This window comes from Lepisosteus oculatus, chromosome 17 (genome assembly GCF_040954835.1).
Source record: "Lepisosteus oculatus isolate fLepOcu1 chromosome 17, fLepOcu1.hap2, whole genome shotgun sequence".
NCBI lineage: Eukaryota > Metazoa > Chordata > Actinopteri > Semionotiformes > Lepisosteidae > Lepisosteus > Lepisosteus oculatus.
This window is the reverse complement of record NC_090712.1, coordinates 18,137,827-18,162,053: the sequence shown is the minus strand read 5'-3', so window position 1 is coordinate 18,162,053 and position 24,227 is coordinate 18,137,827. Positions and strand designations below refer to the sequence as shown.

The 24,227-nt window shown below is 37.7% G+C and overlaps 1 protein-coding gene across 1 annotated transcript; it reads right to left on the bottom strand.

Moving 5' to 3' along the window:
* Nucleotides 1-3,691: 3,691 nt before the first annotated feature.
* chs1 (chitin synthase 1) lies at nucleotides 3,692-19,505 on the bottom strand. The gene is made up of 19 exons (XM_069180001.1): nucleotides 19,411-19,505; nucleotides 16,913-17,048; nucleotides 16,457-16,639; nucleotides 14,502-15,541; nucleotides 14,069-14,164; nucleotides 13,330-13,488; nucleotides 13,008-13,155; nucleotides 12,254-12,319; nucleotides 11,683-11,917; nucleotides 11,322-11,522; nucleotides 10,489-10,773; nucleotides 9,798-9,977; nucleotides 8,917-9,439; nucleotides 8,012-8,097; nucleotides 7,313-7,656; nucleotides 7,034-7,144; nucleotides 6,369-6,583; nucleotides 5,081-5,144; nucleotides 3,692-4,534 (listed from the first exon to the last, which is right to left on the bottom strand). Exons 1-19 carry the CDS (start codon nucleotides 19,455-19,457, stop codon nucleotides 4,463-4,465), a joined length of 4,191 nt encoding a protein of 1,396 aa, XP_069036102.1. The 5' UTR covers nucleotides 19,458-19,505; the 3' UTR covers nucleotides 3,692-4,462.
* Nucleotides 19,506-24,227: the final 4,722 nt, after the last annotated feature.

Genomic DNA, 24,227 nt, shown 5'->3' with positions numbered 1-24,227 from the left:
ATGGACAGCACTACAAATTTAAGTGCCAAAATTCAGCGTTCTTCTTAATCTAATCTTCATATCAAGACCCCTAATGAGTTGGGTACAGTAATTGGTTAGAACAAATTCTCAATATTCATATCTCCACTGTTAGGAGTGTAATTTGTATTCTGCCATAATATGTAGAATGTACTGTATGATAATGCATATATCTTCTAAATATAGTTTAAGAAGGTAGCCGCGTCAGCATGCGTAGGCTGCAAAGGAGAAGTTAAGGTTTATTCCCTGCTGAAAAGAGAATAAAAGAAAACGTTTCGGCTGTGGAGCCTTCTTCACACCCAAAGAAGGTTCCACAGCCAAAGCATTGTTTCTTTTCTTCTCTTTTCAGCAGGGAATAAAACTATATTTGATCTTCTGCATACAGTATATCCATCCAAGCAATTTATCCAATTCAGGCTTGCAGGGGTTGCAACCACTAAAGAAAGCAATTTATTATATTGCGTTTTGATTCATAGCCAGATTTTATTGCTACTAATATTATGCAATCATGTCAGCCATGCTGTCGCTTCCAAGAATATCTGCTTTGTAAATTTTGACAACTAGGGAGTTCAGCAGGGGGTTTTTGTCCAGGCTTAAGCAATGATTTCGTGCAGCTGTCTATGAAATGAGTTACAGGAGGACTTGCTTGTACACTGAGACATTAACTGAGACACTAAATGTTGAAGTGGCCAAGGACATTTATGATCGTGGGTCCAGAAGCAGTTCTTATTTGACTTCCATGCACATACGCCGTGAATAGTATGTTCCAGCCCAGGGCAGTCGTTTCGTAGTGCCAGAGAGGTGCAGTCCAGCAGGTTTAACAGGTCTCACTAAAACGGCAACACTTAAGAACTGGGGAAAGGCGTTAATCCTGATTAAGCCAATACCGAGTAGAATTGGGCCTTTAAGAGCCGACCTGACATGGTGACATTCCGGCAGCGGGATTCAATATCACTCTTCCAATCTACGGGCTGCTCAGTTTCAGGTCATTCTTGGTAATCTGGCACCATGTTTTATCATTCTCACCAATGACACAAAAAGGGCACTCACTCTCACAATCTGGCGCCATCTAAACACAAATATAGAATAGTTAGGTTATAGTAAACAAAACTAATGTTTCTGAAACAATGTTGAAGTTGGCGATTACTCGTTGAGTAAAATAAAGTCATGGGGAGGTAATAGAATGGGGAGTTTTTAACACTGTATCTTCAGGGGACAAAATCTGAATATGTCTATAAGGAAGAACGTATTAAAAAGCTGTAATACATTTTATTTAGATAATAACGCAAAAGACCTACATAAGGAAACAAGAATCCAGCACAGTGTCTAAAGTCCTCATTTATTAGCACCAGGTGTTGTAAAGCAGCCACATGACAGCATGGTGGCACATTGATTAGTGCTGCGGCCTCAAACTCTAGGATTCTGGGTTTAATCCCGGAGAACAAAGTTCCAGTTTATTCCCCTGCAGCTTGAATAGTGAATGGTGAAAAGTTGACTGGGTTAATCAGTGTCTCTTAATTGTCTCTGTGTGTGGGTGTGTACGCCCTGCAGTGGACCAGCAACTGGCACCAAGTCCAGGGTGTTGTCCTGCTTTGCTCCCTGTGCACCTGGGTTAGGCTGTGAGTTTCTGCAACCCTTAACCTTACCAGAAAAACGTGACTTAATGCTAATGGATGGGAGTCACTTTAAAGACAACACAAAGTACTTATGCATTACGGAAAACAAAAACAACACTTGCATGTGTATAAGTGTGATGCCACTGTGTCTGTGTCTTACATCTAAGCAGTATTTAACACTCTCAAGGACACAATGTGCAGATCAAGCTGGTCATTTTGTCTGGTTTGACTGCTTTTTAGTCAAAGTAGGAGACTGAGTCAGCATGCGTAGGCCGCAAAGGAACGGGTAAAGCTTCATTCAATACTGGAAGGAAAATTAAAGAATCTCTTTTTTCGGCATGGAAAAACCTTTATCTGTTCTTTTTAGTCATATTGCTTCTCTGTATATCTTAACAGATATTACACAAATCATTTTCCACTGAATGACTGACTAGTTTTCCAATGAATGAGTATCTTACTTTAAAGTTTATAAATGGCTTTTATTTTGCCAAGAATATTGAGTTCAATGGTACATTTAGTCATTATGCTGCTGTGAATAGGCCTTCAGGAGGCTTCTTCACTGAAGAAGCAAAGTTAAACTTTCTAAAGGTAAAGGTTAATGAGATTGAATTGACAGACGAAAAGCAGCTCTGATAACTGCTTAGAAGGGGGTTGCTAATTATTGAGATAATTATCTTAATCTCTTTTAAAATCATTGATTAGTGGGTATTGATAAGCCATAATGTAATGATATTTGTAAACATGCATGATGGATGATGAATCCATGCAACATTTAAAGTTTTTTCTTTAAACAACTTTCTTCAAATTCATACTGCACTTGAATTGCTATCACTCTAACAATCCTTGGAAACCCATGAATCTTGTGAAAGTCTACCACATTTTACTTTTGTTTCTGGTGAACCTTATGAAATGTTACATAACATACTGTATAACATATCCATGAATTTAGAGATAGGAAAGTTTTCACGAACAGCTGCTTGAAAATTTGCAGTTACAAATAAAAGAAATGCCGCACGATCTAGAACTAGGAGCGGCGTGTGATTGCTCGTTTGCAATTGTTTGAAAGATAGAATTGCAGACAAGTCATTTCATGTAATTATAATCTGAACTGTCAGAAGGGAAGTATACATGTATTACATTATGTACTGTATATGCAAGTATAAATAACCCTAGATACAGAACACACAATGTGTTTCTCTTTAGTTGCATCCCCTTCTACCCATCTCAATTCTCCATGCCAAATATTGCAGTGGCTTTTGTACTCCATTTAACTCATCGGTATCTATTATGACATTGTTTTTGATAACACTTGTCTCTCTGTAAATTAGTACTTTTACAGTTAAGATAAGGCTATACCTGAGCACACAAATAAGACATTCTTAAAGACTGAAACTGACTAGATCAGGTGTTGCATAAACTAAGACAATGTGATGTTCTTCTCTGTGTGTGTTGTTGCTATTGTTCTTAAGTATTTTCTGTTACTGTTGATTGATTAAGAGAGATAGGTCAGCACTGAAAAATTGAGAACCTTTTAAGTCACTCATGGGAACTGATTTATTTATTGCTTGAATACTTGCAAACGTATTCAGCCTCATGACACAACAGCAACATTGGTACCTTATTAAAAAGAATTACCACCTTAATTAAAATCATCATATCAAATCCACACATGACTTTTGAGCAACTGAAATCATTAGCATTCTCTGCAATACACACAACTCCTGTTCCTTTTTAGTCTTAATCATACAGGACAGTGCTCTATTAAGACAGATGAGTTTTTTTTCCTAGGAATGTGTTTCTAACAATAAATTATTCTACAATTGTCTGCATATAATGCTGAAGAAATGGATGTATAACTTACCTTATAAGACCTCTAAATGGATTCAGTCTAGACATGGAGAATATTTACAGTTATGCAGATATTTTTTATCCCTTTTGCAGATGTCAGTATCACCGAAACAGTAGCAATCATACTATGGGTCTACTATGTTTCCATGATGTGCTAATCGAGCACCATTTGAAATAGCCATTCAAATAAAGAAACAGGTAGCTTGCAGTCATTTACAATTAAGTATTTTATTAACTACACCAAGTTTTAAAAAATTATGTGGAACAAACCATTGCAATACAACAACAGTGCACACATCATACAGTAGTTATTCCATATCTCTTTAAAAAAGTTAGTATTAAATAACACAAGATTTAAATTGTCACTTAAATCCAAAACAAAATATCCCCTAACAACAATTATTGCACTAAAATTAGGAATCATACAGGAGCTATGCTATAGAGCAAAAACTGTTGTGAAAAGCCTCACCATTTTGACCATGTTAATCATGGAACTATAACTTCATGTGAAACAATTACCAGAAAAAATCTTTTCAATAAAGGAATATTTAAGTAAGGTTTTCCTTTGACTTGTGAAATGTCTTATTTAGCTTGCAACTTTGGTGTATGGTACCATTATCCTTAGTCAGTTAACAAGCAAATCTTATTGTAACCTGATTATACTTTTTTGCATCATAATGTTATTATAGAATTATTGTGATTTAAGTGAGAAATTGCAGATACACTAATGGCTTTAAGCTAAATAAGATCATTTAAAACTTCACATTCCAAACCAAATGCGATGAAATACGGATCAAAAAACATGACTCCAAAAAAAAATGTAAATGAATTGAAATAATGTGTGTAATGGTTTTTAATTACAGAAATGTCTTTAAATGCAAACTTGATAATAAAGTGCTCTTCAAGAAAGTTTTTCACACAGGGGAACACCAGCACAGGCAAAGTATCAGTCTGTAACAATAACTCCTTGCTGGGTGCTTCTACAGGTCGTCACTGGTAATTACAAGACCTGATGCAATGCAGTTTTCAAGGGTCAGTCCATCATCATCATCCTGTGGAAATGAATAAATACTGTACACTACTGGTACGCTGCCGTGGAATGGCCAAAACTACCTCAAATTAGGAAAAAGACTAAAATGTGAAACCTTTTCGCTGTTGATATTGATTAATTGGAAAATTTGAATGTGGGATTTTCACGTGGCTTTATAGTGTATATAATGGTGTCCCAGGCTAAAGTCTTATTTAGTTTGATCTCTGTTCTTATTATCTTAACAGCTTGTTGTGTTTGAAAAATTAAGACAAAATCCTCACAAAATAATTAATAAACGGAGGTCCCTACTCTTTCTGGACTCGGACAGGGATATTCCCTGATTCATACTTATGTCTGTGCAAATTAATGAATTAGCAAAGCTATTGGTACAGCAGAACGAATCTAAAGTCAATGTTAGGTTTTGTGAAACATGATATTCTATGAGAATGGAGAAGTGATAGTCACTTCAGAATTTCCATTACCTTAAGCTCTCTCTGTCTCACATACTTAAACTGAAAATTGCACTTTTTAAATTAACGCATATTTGAATAAAGGTGATTCTACATACCTCGTCAACCTTGTAGTCTTTCTCTGTGCTTCGATAGGACACCACATGGATGAGGGTATACACTCTGGAAAAAAATAAATGACACAGAAATGTTTTATGTCAGATATAATCACTACCCCAAAACTATGAACTGCAGCCTAAAAGCTATTTTATCTATCTTGGCAGGTACAGCATCTTAATAAACAAGGCTATATGTACCCAGGAAAGGATAAACACTTGGCCGAAGGCTCATGATTCATACAAGTGCTGGGTATCACAAGCAGGTAGCAAAAACATGAACTATGAATATAATATGGGAAACATTGAGCTAGATGTAGCTTCCTGAAAAGGAGACTTAGGTTTTTTTTTGTTGACTTTCTACTTACATCTTCAAAACAAGGGTTATGTGTTCTACAGTACATGAGCATTCAGTTACAGTACATAGTGTGTCTAATCAATTAAACTGCATAATTGTAATATCTACAGTATATGGGAACCTGCTCAGAATCCTCACAGACAAGGTCCAGTCACTTGTTTTCTTCATAATCAAGAGTGGAATACAAACCAGAGAACACAGGTAAAAACTAGCCATGAAATCAGCTAATTGCATTCAGAAGAGAAACTTCTTCTTCACATCTTCTTCACACAAAGGATAGTGGGACATTTAAAAAAGCCACCCAGTCATGTTGCTTAAGTTGATATCCTTGTTTCTTACAAGAAGCAGCTTAAAAATAGCCAAATGGCCTCTACAAGCATGTTTTATCTTTTTGTAAGTGTGACATGTTTTTCAATAAAAACTTATGTTAAAAATAAGCTATTCCATATGGTAGATAATTTAAAAATAAACTACCCTATACTGGCTTGCCTCCTGCAGTCTCAACCTGGGTAATTACGGGTGAACTTCCAAAGATTGTTACTAAAGGGAACATGAAGCTTTTTACAGTTTTCTGTTACACAGGCAGACACTAAAGAAAACCCATATTACTAGTTTTTTTAGAACATAATTAATGAAGTTCTCATTGTCTTGGAAACATCTTAAGGAGTGAAAATAAGAGAAAGGATAAGCTACTGTGTTCTTTATCTGTGTTTAATAAAGTGTACTAGGCATGCAGTGACTATGAAAGCTTTTCAGAATCAAGCAGTGCTTTGCCATGGAGCAGGTACCATGAACAAAGAGCTCTCTTAGGCAGAGTATGAGGACATGCAACTCCTAAGCCCTAAAGTATACTACAAATAAATACAAAAGTATTATTTCCAAATACGAATTTGATTTCACCACATAAGTGCTTAATGTTAAAACCAACATTACCTGTGATACAGCATGGCCAGGAACTGAACAATTAGCAGGACAGCAAATGATAGTAGAAACATCAGACTCAAAGGCTCAACATTCAGGTAATCACCTGACAAAGTGCCATTCGGAAACACTTTAGGAATCTTGATTGTGATTTTTTCACCGATTGCTTGAAGGAAAAATGTGGCCACCACCCACAGGGTGTTAACGATAAAATACAGGAATGTTGCCTGAAAGGGAAATAAGCTCTGTGAGACACATCCACAAGTAATTGTGATGCATATTTCTTTCAATTTCTTTTGGTATTTATGCAAATTACATTTGCTGAAGGATCAAAATCTTGTTTAGTCACAAACTTTATTTTTACTACATTTTTTTAAATGCCCGACAAATCTCAGTGAAATGGTTGAGTTTTTTTAAGGAAACAAACATCATAATGGAAGAAACTACTGTATACTGTACGTAAGGAGTTGTACTGAGACCAGTGCATCGTGAGCAAGTTCACATGGGGGAATGATATTGACGCTACAGATCCAATAGCAAGACAGAAAGTGGAATTAATTGGACTGTAATAACCACAAACACACATGGACAACACTGAAAAAGGTACAAGGGACTAAAATTGAATACATCTTATGACCTAAAAACTTTTAGAGACAGAAAATCCCGATTTGTCATACCTTGTTCCTGAGGGACTTCAGTTCCCTAGTCACTTCTTCCTTATGTGCTTTGTCGTCAACTATAGGAGCCAGGTATCGTTCAATTAACTTCTGCCAAAAGTCATATTCATCCTGTGAAAACACACAGGCAAGTATTGAAACCAAATGTTCCTGTATCTTAGTGCCTGCAGGAAGACGATCTGCCAATTTCAACATTACACTCCCTCAAAGCTGAAAGCTGCAACCTTGAGATGAAGAAAAGTCCCATCGCACAAAGATAATACGTGCAGAAAGACTTACCTCAGACAACTTATCCACCTGTGGGGCGGTCAAAGTCTTTTCTATGGCTCGTTTAACCCTTCTTTCTAGTCTTTCTGCGTTATTTACTTTCAGAGTTCTTCTTGCGTCTTCATTGAGAACATGCTGCAACTCTTCTAAAAGGCTGTCAGTTAGCACATCTTCTGGTCCGATTTTGTCTTTCAGCTCTCCATTCACAGTGTCTGTCAGCGTCTGGACCAGCTCTTCACAGACATCGTGTTGGTTTTTATTCCTCAGCGTGTACCTTATTTGTTCTTGCAGGTTTCTTTTCATATTTGCATATGACAGCTTCTTCAGGAATTCTTTTTTCACAGGTACAACCCAAGCTTTGGAAAAAAAAACATTATAAATGTATATTATATTAATAATATAATTATATTTATAATATATATTATTTAAAAAATCATTATTTTAAATATTTTTGCACATTTTGCCACTAGATTATGCTGGGATATAAAGTCAGCCTGAAGTGTATGAAATAAGTTAACTTTCACTGTCTTGTTCTCCATGTTTTAGAGTAATGGCATTTTCTATTTTCAAAATGACTTCATATAATATTTGCATGCCTCAAATTACGTTATTTTGTTTTTTTTATTTTTGCTTTTGTTTAATTTTTTAAAGAAATACAGGACGAATTGTATTTGTGACTAAAAGCTTTTTATATTTAAATGCTCCACCCACCACTTTCAGGTACGTCTTTGATCTCTTCATCCATTTCATCATAGACTTCATCATCGTATTTTTTATTGTTATCCTCATCGCTCTCACTACATTGAAACATCAAGACATTTAATTTAAAAAGGCAGGAAAAATCAGATCACAAAAGAAACTGGTTACATTATATTCACTAACTGCAGGGGTCAATATTTTAACTTTCATTTTGAAATCATGTTTACAGACAAGAATGGCTAAAAATGAACAAGCTCTTTTTTTAAACAAACAGCTGCACCTGTTTTTTTTTATTTTCATAACATCTACCCCGAGGTAATAAAACATTTTTAAAATGTAAGCATTTTGATTTAATAAAATTTGGAGTACACAACAAATTTCTAAATTAAACTCCAAATCAGTTGTACTTATTTTAGCACGATCTAAGAAACGGTCATATTTGTGTAAAAATATTAAATATAAATAAATAAAAATTAAAATAAACCAAAACTAACATAAAATCTAAAACACCTAAATAAATATTTTAGCTATAATGAAATCAAATTATACATTGTAAGTGGAATTATATGAATCAGAATCCAATCATCTGGAAGAGGTGCCACCATTTGGATGAGACATTAAATCAAGACCCGACTACTTGGTCATTAAAGATGCCATCGCACTCCTGAAAGATTAGGGATACTAACTCAGGTTTCCTAGCTACAGGTTCAGAACGGGATGGAATTTTCCCAATAAGAAATAATGGAATTTCTATTTTCGATTTACAGTCTCCAGCCTTCCGAACAGATTTTCAGGATCAGATTAGGTTCGGATACCGGGGTATGAGTGTACAGTACTTAGAAATCTAATTGCTATCAAAAGTAGTCTAGTAGATAGTCAGAAACCAGACAAAACAGCCTTCCCTAAACACTGTTTACCTTGTTGTGGATTCCTCATCTTCATTGTCAGAGGCGATCTGAGCAGCGTGCTGGGTCCGGCCTGCTTGATTGTGCTGGAGATTCTGCTGGTTGGGCTGGGAGACCTGTGGAGGTCGCTGCTGGCCCTCTAGACTGTCTGGCTGGCTCTGGTTCGCAGGCTGCTGTGGGGGGAGTGCCGGCTGGGTCTGCAGCAGGACATTACCCTGGGTTTCTTGCGTGACTTTTAATTGCAGATCCCAGCAGCACAGACTGCATGTCCTGTCACAAAGAACCCCGACGGATTTCCCTTCCTCCTTGTCCCGATTAGACTCCCGGGTCCCCCAGGACACGATGTGCATGTTGACGAATGAATATATTGCCAGCAAGAGGTAACCACTTGGAATGCAGATGACGTACATCAGCCCATAGATTATCATTGAGAACTCCTGGGGATGGAGAATGGCTGTTACAAAATACAAGATGCTCATGGAAACAAGAAATATACCAGTTGGTGTGATAAATGTCTTTTCTTCCACCATTTCACCTGGGGAAAAAAAGTAGAGAAAATCACAGTCAAATACTGCTACAATAAAACTGTATATAAAATAAGTGTGGTCCTGTATGTGTTGTATTTACAGATACATTTTTTCACACAGTGCAATATATGGTAATAAAAATAATGGAAAAACAGTTACTGTGGGTATAGGTTGCAATTCATACACTACAGATTAATTGCTTTAATGTAAAAATTGAAATGATAACCAATACTGTATTAGATTGTCAAGGTGCAATGTCACTGATTGCTCAGCACCCCATCAGAAAGTTGTCAAAATGTCAGCTCTAAGAATGTTTTGTCAAAATGTCAGCTCTAAGAATGTTAACACAAGCTTAACATTACATACCTATAATCGAAAAGAAAGAGGCTGTCATCAGAAAGGCGTACATGACACTCAGAACGGCTGCCACGCTGATCTGGAAGTCAGGCTTGGTTGTGAAGCACAAGATTAAATACACTACAGGAGGGATGACAGCTAAGATGATGGCCAGGGTTCCCTCCATTCCAAACACAAATGTGAACGCACCTACAATAAAAAGAGGAATATGGTTGTTCTGTTGTTGTTTAAAAAAGATAAGACTTTTTACCTCATTTACAGTAAGGCCATTTCTTGACTTAATGCAAGGATGTTTTTATACCTAAAACAAGCTTCTCAGGAATCGAATGATCCATCTAACAGTTTAATTTATTGGCTGAAGAATTAGCCCACATATCAGAACAAGAAGATAGTGTGCGTTAAATTCTGGCTTTATTCTCTTTTGCAAGTCCACTGAACGATGTCGCGCTGGGTGTTGGGTTTTGCACCGCAGCCACCGTGGAGACACAGTTCTCTGTTCCAGGTGTTCAGACCCAGACAAATTCCTGGTTCCTGTTCTTGATACTGTCAAGTCCTATTGCAAACAGAAGATCTTCTTCAGTAAGCTGTCTGATTTGAAACAATGCTGACATGCTGAAAGAGGTTTAGGAAAAAAACAACTGAGAATTAAAACCTCCAGAAAATGAAGCATTTCAGAAAAGAGTAACAAGGTGACACATACCTGCTATCATGAGGCAGACAGAGGCAGGTCCCAGAATTGACGAGCCCACAGTGAAGATCTGATAGAAAATGTACAGCATGGAAATGGAGGTATTCTTTTTGGAGGTTTCTTTTCCACTGTGTAGGAGATCAAGTGTGTTTGCCAGGGTGGAGGGCCCCCAGCGGCGCCTCTGGTTGTAGAACTCTTTGAACTCCTGGGGGGCGTTGGTGTAGGCATCTGAGGCAGCGTTGTACTCCACTCTCCAGCCCTGCTGCAGCAGCAGTGTGCACAGCCAGCGGTCCTCACCTACGAAGACAAGCAGCAATAATCTCAATGTTCATCTTTATTGAATTATTGCAATTGTTTTAGACTTTTAGACTCTACCAGTTTGGAATCGCCCACTGTTAATCAAATCAGACTACCACTACTGGCCCTGAGTATGAATATTACCAATACAAGCCAGACAATGAGTAACAATAAGGACCACACTAACCCCAACTCACACACTTGCATTCAACAGGGTCAGCACAGATTGGGTGAACAGTGCTTCTTTCTCTGATGTCACTGCACACTCACAGCAGGTCCCCAGAGGTTACTGCTTGGAAGGCAGGGCGAGGAAACTAGCTGACTAAATTCCACCGTGATCTGCATCTAACCCACCATGTGGAATCCCAGTCATAATCAACTAGTAACATGACCCAGGCTCCGCCCAAACACATGCGATTAGAGGTTTCAGGCTGAGGCCTTGATTGGCGATGTCAATGTTATTGCTCCTTAATTTAATTAAGACAAAAAGAGATTCAGAAAAAAAGAAACTAAGAACATAAAAATCTGAAAAGAATAAAAAAGGTTACCTTGATCATATTGAACGTATTCGCTTGCCCTTGTTGCCTTGGTGGTGTATCTCTTAATGACATTATCATCCATTATTGCTGATCCTCGGAACAGACTGAAGCACCCTGGACTGCAGAGCACAGATCCAAACACATGCTCAGCTGTTTTCTGCAGCCAGTGCCCCACGGCATACTCGAACTTTTGATACCACACCATTGGCCCTGGAAAGAAAAGGGGCAACATTTATGCCCCTAGATTATAATGCCTGAGCGTTTCACAAAGCTGGGACTAACAGGCCACGCAGTACATAGAGTAGGCCATGTCACACTTTTTGTTCAGGAGAAAAGGAGATAGATGGGAGATAGTTTTTATTTTTCTCACCCATTCCAGTGGGATGAATTCTTCCACAGGCTGCTCCTACGTTAGGGTACATCCTAAGACGATCTACCAGCAAGATTAAGGCAGAGGGGTGGAAGTCTGTGTCCCCATCCAATGCCATGACGTATACATTCTCATCCGAGATGAATTTTCGCTTGTTGTCATTATCACAACCTGGCAAAAGGAAACTTTCTCCATCCAAGGATATAAGGCTTGCACGACAGGGGTTGTCATTTCTCTGTGTAGGAGAGTAAACAAGTTATATAAAGTAAGGAGAAGAATGAATGGATTTCATAACTCTTGCCATTTGTACTGGTTATGACTAGTTTATGTGAAAATTGGACTATACACCAAAAAAAAGATTTCATCCTTTTCTGCCCTAACTCTCTTTTACATGCCAGTAGAGCTGAGTGACCCAGTCACACTTTTCAGTTAATTTACTGACTGGTAAAATGAACATCTTAGTGGTGTGGTTTATTTTTTGTCTTTCAGTTTTGGTCTTATTTTTATGACAAGTTCTCCACAATTAGGAAAAAGTTACCATGAGAAAAACAACAAACATGAAGAAAATTACCTTTATTTTTGAAGGATTCTTTGAAATATAGCCTTTCCAACCAAGCAGATAGTACATATACATTATCTGAAACAAATAAAAGTTAGACAATTAGAGAATGTTTATATTCATTTTGTCACGTCATTTTCTTCTCACATCTAAATACAATATAAGGGCTTCAGAAAAACTTTTGACTATTTCAGTTAGTAAAATATATTTTTTGACTGAATTGTTGAAGTAGTGGATATGAAACCCTGTTTGATTTTAGCTAATGACTTACCATTGGTATGCTTGTTTCTCTTTCAATAGTACATAATGCAACTTTCAAATTATATTAATACATGTCATAACTGACTTTGATATTTTATCTCAGTATTGCCTTTCTAGCTTATAAAAATCGAAATGAAAAAATGATAACATCCCACTGGGCACTGGACTTTTATAACTGGTAGATAATGGGACGTAGTCTTGAGTTAGAGGCTGATTCTGTGCCCTTGAGCAAGGAACTACACAGAAATTGCTTTAGTAAAAACCCTGTCACAGATATGGGCTTCCAGGTCACTATTGTAAATAGGAATTTGTTTTCTACTGACTTGTAATATAAAAGAAAAAAGCATTTTATTGTTCTATGAAAATATATTTAAAACGCAACTATGCTTTGCTCATTGCTAGGCTCAGAAAAAATAAAACGTGAAATGAAACATCACTTGAAATATGCTTTCAAACATTTGCACATTATTTTTTTTTGCAATGAAAAGAAGAAAGTGATACCTACCTGTGACCATCTCTTCTTGTTACGGATCAGCTCTTTATCTTTAAGGTGAATATATAGCATGTTTCCCTCTGGAAGTACAAACATCAGTCTTCCCCCATATGGAGTTTCAATGATAGACACGTCATCGGGCTCTTTGTTTGTGAATACCCTACAAAATATACCACTCGCATGACATTGTCATTTAAAACAATCAGTCCAGAGAATCAAGAGCTATTTTTGACAATGGCTGCATTTAAAAAAAAATCTGTGAAATTATGTATTTCTGAGCTATCCCCTGAGATACACAATTGATTACATATGTGAAAGGAAAAGAACGGCGTACCTGAACACTTCTATTATCACATGCATTAAGTCATTCACATATGTGTTTACAAACTTGGTTTCCTTGTCTTTCTGAAATGAATCATCCACAAATATATGGCATTCAAAGTCAAAATTATCCTTATGTTCCTCTTTTGGATCTCCTCTGTATCTGTCCAATCTGAAAAAAAAAAGAAATTATTGAAAGTCATGGAAGATATTATTGTACAGAAAAACTGGAAAGTCAATAGGAAAGTCTGTCAGTAGATTTTACAAAATGGATATCTCCGCTTACAGAAATAGTTTTTTACTCAAGTGCTCAAAAGGAATTTTAATGTTGTTGCTCTATACCTATCACGTTAAGATATCTTCCATTTTTATTCTGACCATGTATACAGTCAACCCAAAGGTCCGCGTCACTGTGGTGTTGCAGTAAGCTCTTGTGTCTCGGCTCTGATTCTGGTCTTTGGCACCTTCTGTGTGGAGTCCATGTGGGTTTTCACTGGGTGCTCCAGACTTCTCCCACCTCTCAAAGACTGGCTGGCTTTGCTCATTGCCTGTGTCCTCTGTGGCACCCTGTCTGTGGTGTAATCCCACCTGGGGCCCTGTGCTTAATGGGTTCTTGGGTACTGTGACCCAGGCACCAGCAGATTTTTGATAATGGATGGTATTAGGCAATTCATTTATTTAAAATGTAACATGTTAGGTATGCCATGTCTTTTACAATTATCCTGTTTCTTAAAAAATGGCCACTAATTTACCTAAACATTGATGTAAGGATCTTCAGCATTTCATCATATGTTTCATGCCACATAGTTGCACAAAGGTATATCACACAGCTTTCAATTTCATCTTGACTGCAATAAAAGAAAAATACACATTAAATGGATTCTGGGTGTGAAAGTCCAACCAATGTATTCTTGCTAGCTTCAGTTTCTCAATTCTTCAGTACTGGATTTGCTATTAACACAAATCAAAAAAACTTTTTACAAAGTTTAATTCCAATTAAAGAAAATAAAATCTTCCCATTAAACAATTCAAAGTTTGTTTTAGCAAAACATATACAGCATACAATACATACAGCTGTTATCATCCATCCACAAAACAAGGTAAGACAAATCGCACGGTTATTTTTGTGTGCACAATTTTGCTACACACAATTTGTAACAGCACCAGTTCAGATGTGTGGTTTACCTTTCCTGATTTCTGGTTTTGACAGCTCTCATCTTGGTGTTGAGGAGAAGTGACTGATCCAGAAAGGCTGACTCGTACAGCCTGCGAACAAATATCTGCGATGTTCTTTCAATTCGCTGGACTTTCAGGCTCCAGACATAGTAGGTACCACACAACAGCGCCATCCACCAACACAATCCTTCCACCCCGAGCACGCTGATGGGCCAGATCTCATAATAGTTATGCACTGGGGTTCTGCAAATGCTGTTGGAAATTTCATCTAGTGTAGTGATGTTTCGTTCTGCTTTTAGCTTTCTGCAAAATGTCGATATTGTGAAATTTGCTATTTCCAGCCTTCTGTCCATTTCTTCAAACTTTGTTAGAAAAATAACCACAGCCGAAATGAGTACAGCGGGTGTTGTCAAGACAACAGGCAGAGCAAAGCTGCCTCTGATTGCGTGAATCTTACAAGCCACCACCCCAAACCAATGTCCGATAGCAGAGGAAAAAGCTTGTAAGAAAAACAGCCCAACCCCTATATTGAGTGTGTCACTGTTAATATTGCTGAAGTAAGACCATACTCCATCATAAGCAATTTGGTAATAAACAGCAAACACCACACCAACAACAGCTGTCCTCAGGAGACTGGAGATTATCATCATAAAGTCTCGGAAACTATCTAATTCTGCCAGCTTGTCCTTCATTTTATCGATAGCCTGTAGGGAGTTCTCCCACCAATTGAAGGAAATTAATATGGATGAAAAAATTGCAATCCCTACATAATGATAATATATATTTTGATCATTAGCCACATAAGACGTTTTTCTAATGTAAAAATCTACTCCTAAGAGAACGTAGCCTATCAGCACAAGTACGACGGAACAAGCCGGGAACACAATTTTCCAGTTCTCTTTCTGTAATTGGAAGACGACTTGTAAAAGTGATGGAAGAAAGCAAACACTTCCAGAGATAAAAAGGTTCGTCAGGACATCAAAGTGAGGCATGACTACTATCACAAGTAGAGATGTTCCTAGTGAAACAAAGGCTTCAATTAGCAACACCTGAAAAAAACAACAACAAATAAAACGTTCAATTGGTACTGTACTTTTACTTTTACAAGGCAATCTAGCCGTAACAATATTAGGACACAATGTGACATTTTCCAGCTAGGGCTCAAAGGTCAGAGCCCTGTTGCTGAAGGCAGTTGTTGACTTTGTGAATATTGTTTTCTCAACTTCTTTTCTGAACATTTTTATCTTTTAAAAAAGCAGTTACCATGAATGTTAAAAGTCTTCTTGGGTACAGTATGTCTAAAATTCCTCTTTTGCAGTAGAGGACAAAGTTTAGGGGGATCTGCCAGAGTTGATTTGACACCAAATTTGTTTTCTTCATTTATGTCACTGTCAGTTATTGTTATTCTGACCACACGTCATCCCAAGATCTTGAAGCCTCAATAGTTTCTGTGTCCATTTATATTTCAGGATCTACTGTATGTTTCACATCACACTGGATGTGCACTTTCCTTTTAATGCATGGAGACATTCCCATTTTAAATCATATGTAATAGTTAAAGACCTTTTCACCCCTTTTTTGTTTTTCTTATCTTCCGGTTTTCGGTTGTTTACATACAGTAAATTGACTGCAGATGGTTGTATAGTAATTGTCGATGTCTTTTTCCTTTAAGCCATTAACTGCCATTGCCAATATCACTTTACCTTTCTGTAAAAAATCAGACCTGCTTTAATGGCCTTTGTGTATTTTTGTATATGAACAAATACGGTGGAAGACAGTTCCATGGTGCATACATGTCACTTGTACAGTACTGTATGTCCCTTTTCACTTCTTTTTGCTTTTAACCTTGGTCAGGTAAAAATTTTCTTCCATTCTGGGCTTCAAATTCAATTTATCTTATGATAGGTAACAGGCTTTGACAAGAAGAAATGAAAAGAAACATCAAATCAAATATGAAAACTCACCAATCCCATTGTCCTCATGTTTGGGGAGACAAAGTTCTTGAACGCACACTTCCAGAGGGACTTCAGGAAAATGAGGACATTCGGTATTATCAAGCAGAATGCCAGCATGAGGATATAAAATGGTTGGTCCCTTTGACTCAGAGAACTTGGACTTGCAAAAATGGAGATAACAAGCAACGATCCCTGCGTTTGAGAAAACACACATACTGTAGAGTGGAGTTTTTGATTATAGTTAGCAGATGCTAGTTAGCAGATGTCTGACAGAAAGATAAATTGTGTGTATCTGTGAGAGACAACACTATATTAAACTGTAATTCATTTTGCTACATCTGAGAGAGAAAGTTTGTGGTAGAGCTTTGTTTACTCTTTTGTTGTTTCTTGTTATCGTACTAACAATGCCGTTTGCAGGAAACGTCTAACTCAATTAGATTTTCTGCACTGTGAAATCTTCCTTACCTTGCTGATAACTAAGCAGAAAAGGACAAAGAGCCCGACAATCACAGCCACCAGATGCTGGGCTAAAATGAAGCATCTTCTTTTTTGCTCTTTTTCTGCACCAATAGGATTTAATTGGAAAGGATCCCATGTATCCCTGTGAAGCAAGGGAATAAATGTATGATTGTTAATAAAATGCATCCTTAAACCTTATAGGAGGTTTAAACCTCATAGGGGAAGGAGGACAGCTTTAAAGTCCATGGTCTGTGGTTGGGCATGAAATGGTGCTTCCCTACTCATTAACGACTGCATCGCTGTACAGAAAACTGGTGGTTACAACAATTAATTAGTTTTAATAGACTATTATGTAATAAAACATTTCAGTGGGGTTTATTCCACACCTTGTGAATGGTTTAGATATTTTTTAAAAGCAGACAAATATTGTAAGCGGTATACCTACACTACTATAACATACAACTGTAAGAACATATGAACATAAGAATGGTTACTAATAAGATGAAGCCATTTTTTATCTATCTAGTCCATTAGCAACAGCACCTGTTTTATGATAAGAGCCCTGTATTGTGGTACAGGCACAGTAATACAGTATATGAAACACTGTACATCATTCTCTTTTACTTGTTGAAACCACCTTGCAAACACAATACAACAGAGGAGAGTGTACAATTCACGAGGAATGACAACACCCAAAATCGAAGCATAACAAACTATTGTGGAGCGAATATTTGGGTTAGCCCGCTTGGCTGAGGGCCGACCTCCTGGCCGTAGGACGAGGAGGCCAGGACCCCCCCCCTGCAGGGTGACCAAGGAGTAGCTGCAGAGGTGGAGCTGGGGTGAGGTGGGATGCAGAAGTCGCACGCGAGGGAGAGAGAGATCGCGTCTGGTATTTATAGCGTTCGGCGGAGGAAGGACGAAGGGAGGGATCTCTGATCGCTGACGGCTGGGGATGACTGAGCGTGGCTGTTGTCATCCCTCCCACACTTTAGTTAAATAAACTCCATTTAAATTTGAGTGTCTAGTAATATAACAGTACTTTGAAAATGCTATAAGTTAGGAGCATATTAAGATACTGTAGTATCAGTTATTTATGGCCAGAATTTAGCACGTCATGGATAGCTAATGTACTGTACAAAGGTTACTAAAGTACTTCACTATTGCCCTGCTCTCATTATTCCTTATTAACAGTAATAAATACCTATTGTATGCTGTAGAATTATTACTTGTAGGTATATATTAGACATTAAGAACTTATAAACTTGCATAAATGTTGTTTTCAGTAATAAAGAATAAATATTTGCTGAACGTTTTATTAATTTTATTTCCAGTGTACATTATAAAATGGTATACTTTAGGTATACATTATTTTATGTGGTGTATATTAAATGGTGTATTTTAAATGGGCATAATATTATATAACGTACAGTACTTTAGGTATAGCTGTACATTACATTATATGTTGAACTTCAGGTTTATGAGAGTTGAAAGTTTTTTAATGAAATAAAGCACTACTACACTATAGATATCCCTTAATGTATGGGATAGTGATCCAGAAACACTGAGAAGTAATTATATTTTTACAAGCTATTACTTTTCAACCACAAAATCTACAAACAATTTGGTGAATTATTCAGAGCTAAATCTTCCTGACTACAAAGATACTGAGATTTACTGAGATACTGAGGTTTTTTCCACACTGTTAAAACCATCCAATTGAACATACCTGTACTTTAACATGGGATTATGAAGGTTAAGACTTTTATTTGAGTCCTATATTCACATACTAGACTATTCTTTCTATAATTTTTACAAGTAATTGATTTGATCCATTTTCAAATCAATCGATTATTTGATTATTGATTTTTCATACAAATATTTTACTTTAGAACGCTAAAAAAATAATCCATCCATTTTCTAACTGCTTTATCCACTACAGGGTTGTGGATTATGCGTTTATCCTGGCAAGTAATGGGTACAAGGTGGGATACACCCTGGACAGTCCATCGCAGGACACACACGTCAAGTCAGTTTTCCCAGTAGCCAATTAGCCAACCATTCAATGGACTGTGGGAAGGAAATGGAGCACCTGGAGGAAACCCATGTGAACATGGAAAGAACATACAAGCTCCACGCTGATAGCACCCTAAGAATTGTACCCAGTGCCCCAGCACTACAATGCAGCAGTGTTACCCACTGCCAAGGAAGTTAATCTGCAATAACATTAAAAAAATGTAAATACTTCTCTGCACAAACATCTGCAAAATACTTGTAGCTTTTAAAGCAGACTGTTCTTTTTATTTTATTTATTAGCAGTGAATTACTATGATAAAACTCTGGCTTTGATTCTGAAGTACCATTAAACTACAGGTTCATACAACCATCTTACTTATCTGTTGATTTCACTCTGAAGACAAGAAGGTGAAACCCCATAATCTGTCCATGATCTTTGAAACAGAACGGTTGCTGCAACCAAAGAAATTGGAAACATAAGACAAACTGACCTGTGCCTTCCATCTCTTTTCACTGATCTGTTTTTGAGCTCCTCCATTTCTAGACACGGCTAGTCCTGTTCCATACAGTAACCTATCTGCAAGGAGTGTGGTGTGAGAGTAGAGAAGGAATTAAAAGTGGGCTGTTAACCCTGTATCAGTTTTGCTTGGACCCTCCCACAGTCAAAGTCTGGCTTTACTGTTCATATTCATGCAAACGAGAGAACAGTTGAAAGAAGCTGTCTGGACCAGACGTGTGAAAGAGAATTATTGTAGTTTAATCATGAGCCTTACTTCCTTGTGTCTCAGCCAGCTTCTTTTCCAATAAAAAAATGTTTCAGCAAATGTGACTCTTATCATTAAAGTATTAATCACTTGGCACATAAGGTCACATGAAAAATGGTAGCCACAATGGCTGATTGTTTAAAATTAATTTGTTAAAAAATTTCAACAACTTCATGATGAAATTTAGGAGTTTACCATAGTAAGTAAGTGTTTCAAATTCACACCACTGCAGTATAGATCCACAGTCATTGGGTCAATGGTTTCAGATGCAGATTAAAAGAAAGAAATAACTGAATTCCTGTAAATTCCTAACATTTCTTATATCTTCAGCTCTGGGCTGGTAAATTACAAAATGCCTTTTTCTGTTATTAATAAATTCATTGCATTGAAGCCCCTGATAGCTCTTTCTTCCACTCTTATTTGACTGATAGACAACATTTTGTTTCACTTGGTCCTCATACATCCCCCATGGTTCCAATTATTCGTGGTGTGCCGCAGGGTTCAGTCTTGGGCCATTTGCTTTTTAGTATTTATATTCCTCCTCTCATTCACATTATACACTAACTTGGTTTTCAGTTTCACTGTTATGCAGATCATTCTCTGATTTACATTAAATTACATTGTCTTCCCCCTCTGATCTCCCACCTTGGTCACCAATCTCTTGTCTGCGTGACATCAAACTCTCATTGACATTGAATGCCTTGAATCTTAATAGTGACAAAACAGACATTTTACTGGTGGGCAGCAAGTGTCAGCTGGAAAAGTTGAAGAGTTTCATAGTAATGGTGGATAGCTTCTCCATCCATGCATCAGCCACCGTCAGGAATTTGGGAGCTTTGAGAATTTTATTTCACCTACTTTTTTCATTTGAGCCCCATGTGAAAATTTGATTAAGAAGTCGTTTTTCACCTTAGAAATACTGCCACCATTAGGCAATTTCTATCAGCGTCAGATGGAGAGTACCTGATTCATGCATTCATAACATCAAGCTTTGATTACTGCAACTCTTTACTCTATGGGCTCTCTCACACTCTCCTTTGTAAATGCAATAGTCAATACTGTGTAGCTAGGCTTCTAACTCACACTAGACTGTGGCAACACATTACTCCTATTCTTAAATCTTGTCATTGGTTGCCTATAAAGTCACATATTGGTCTTGTTACTGACTTACAGTATAAGCCCCTGGTCTGTCAGACGCATCCACGCACTCGCCGCCACATTCCAACATGCACTGTTCACCACAATTAATCAATTATCCAACCTCTTTTCACCTTTCTCCCCACCTAAACCTTTCTGCTGCACCTTTCCATGCTCACTGTTGAGTTTCACTCACCAGAGCTACTCCTTCCGCCTGTTTGCCTAGCAACATTCTGGTTTTCGGATTCTGCCTCACCACCGACCACGGACCCGCTTCACGATTTGGATTTGGAAATCTCTCCCGACTCTTGGTTTACTGAGTTAGCCTCCCCAGCGACTCTGCACCTGCCTCACGGATCGGATTAGGTTTTCAGACTCTGCTCTCTGGATTACGGAGCTCTGCCCTCCTTCTTGACCACGGCACTGCCTTACGATTTGGACCTCAGTAACAGAACTCACACACTCTCTCTTAACCTTTCACTCCAGCCCCACACAGGGTCTGAATCATACTTTCCGAACTCCTCCATGTTCACATTCTTTAGGCTCTGATCTGTTCAGGCTTGTCCTTTGCTCACTGTACTTGGGAACAAATGTCAGACTCCTGGTGACTCTGCTTTTTCTGTCACTGATCCATTTTTGTGCCATGCCCTTGCTGCAACTCTTTTAGAGGCAGATACTTTGTTTTTTAAACTTTTATTAAAGCCTGTGCGCTGTAGGATTGTCTTACAGTTTGTCTAACAAAAAAAATCTTAACAGGTCTAAGGCTGACATCACATATAAAGCACTCTGTGGTAACCTCAGTTTCATATTTATCTTGAAGTTGTGTCAAACATCTGTTCTTGTGTTTTCTGAAATCTACATCACAGGCAAGTAAATTCACAGGCCTGCACATGAAGAAGATGGAATCTAATTCAGGTTTGAAATCACAAAGCAGTGGACAATGGAAAATCTGGATCAAATAAAACCAAAAATGGTCTTTTATCAAACACTATTATTTAGGGAATGCAATAGAGCAACCGATGCCAGTTTAACAATGTCAGAACCTTTTGCAATATCATGCACAAACATGCATGAATTACTTTTTCTAGCTACTGTAACCAATGGAGAGTTTTATAACTTCCACAGCCCTTAGCAACCAGCAAGGTTATTTCGTTCATGGCAGAAGTGTTAGCATTGACATGTACAAATCAATATTGCTTTAGGTTTCCTGAATCATTGGAAATACACCAGCGATGGCCTGTGGTGAAGAATAATCCATATTCATAGTTTGGGTTACATGTCACTGTGTTGAATTAATCAGAAATACAGTAATTCTTACTTCCTGGGTTTCTCCAATTTTCTCAGACCTCAAAGATATAAAATGTAGTGAATTGATTACAATTACATTTCAAATTTCTATTCTTCATGCATTCTAAGATACATAATTCAAAACAAAGCAACACAAATGTGGTCACAATGTCCCTTTGTCATAATGTATTGCTCATTCCACTTTTATTTACATAATTACTTCTAACAACTGCATCCACTCATCTAACCAGAACTATCCATCCATCCATTTTCCAGCAAGCAATGCTTGTTAAGGCAAATTGCACCGTGGACTGGATGCCAGCCCATCCCAGGGCAGACATGCACACACCCACACCCGGGCCAATTTGTACAGAACCAATTAACCTACAGTACCAGCGTGACTTTGGATTGTGATAGGAAACCAGAGCATCCAGAGAAAACTCTCTGCACCCCAGGACTCAAACACAGGACCCCAGCACTGTGCGGCAGCAATGCTGACCACTATGGCAACTTGATTATGATTTTTGCCTTGGAGGTCTTGAGTGTCACTCAACCAGTACTTTCAAGCACCGCAAATTTGAAATTTCTCAAGAAGAAAGGACACATACTGTATGTACAAGAAGCATATTTTATGTGAATAAGCTTCAACACACTTGTCTTTAAAAATACCTCACTTAAAAGACGGTGTTTTTCCTTTTCAGCTGGGTTGTTTAAAGATTTAGCTTTATGCGCCTAGCCACCTCACTTTCAGAATTTAGAGAAGCACCACACGATTTTGAAAAAAAAGAGTATTTCAGTACATTGTCCAAAATGATGGCTTAGTAGTGGGAGGAAATGTTCTATTCTTGTGGAGTGGTTCAAGAACTTCTAAACAGAACAGACTCCTCTGATACAAAGGTTGAGGAGATATAAAGTGTGGAGGTGCCACTCCTTGCAGTTCTTCAGATTCAGTAAGGAAACTCTCTGCTAAAAGATTTCAGGAAGAAAATACTGTAGGTACAGTGATACAGGCATTTGCTATAATGGGTTAGTAGCTATAACCAGAAGGAAACGGAAGACTGAAAAACATGTATACAGTAAAAGCTGTCTGAGAGTTTCTGTAGAGATTCATCCCATCTATGTGTAAACAGATTGCACTGATTAGCACTGATTAACTGATGTACCTCATAGCAATTCATTAACTTACAAGGAAGTAGTGCCTTGATATTGCCTTGCCTCCTCACACAGCCATATCATATATCAGCTATGTAAAGGGATGGGCAGTTCTATCACTGTAGGGCCATTTCATTTTCATTCCACCTCTCGCATGAGGTGGAATTTTTTAATAGAAATTATGTAAGCATTAAATGACTTAATTGGATTAATTAATTGAATTGATCATTGAAGTAAAATCACCTGATTTTTAAGATGTAGTAGTGTATGAAAAATTACAGCCCTCTTTGTATCACGGTAGTATTCATTGGACTCAATACTATCCAATGGCAACCTTACCTTGCTTCAAGGGCCGATATTGGAAGATATTACACAGGCACCCTCCCAGAATGACAGATAACTTTCTGTCATTCATAGCATGAAAATCAGCAGATTTACAAAGCACTTAGAAAAATACAAGCATTTGCTTGAAATCAACATATGCAACAAAGGATTAAGGATAAGTGATACTGAAATTGTAACTTTCCTGTGCATCATGTTTCCAAAGATCATAAAAAACAAAATTATCAGCACGGTTCTGATGTTGAGGACAGAGGCCTCTAATTGTATCATGATCAATAAATAGCATCTCCTCCCTATCAATTATCTATTTCTTTTTAACATGATAAAGAATGTAATTAAACAAACAATCTGGTACTGTCAATAATGAATAAAGACAGGCTCACAAAAAAATAAACCAGTAAAGATGATCCTTCAGAGCACAAAGGGGCGAGCCTTTTGCTCTGGGAATCACCAGTCTGGATTTTGGCGATGGCATTTCTAAGTTACGATTTGAATTCTTGAAACAATGTGTGACACCAGGGTTAGATGGTCTTTGAGTCAACCAGGGTGCACGCCAGTCAGCATGAGTTACAATGAGAGCTCCTGAGTGATGGCTCTGTTGCCCCTCCAGAGGTCTAGTACAGCAG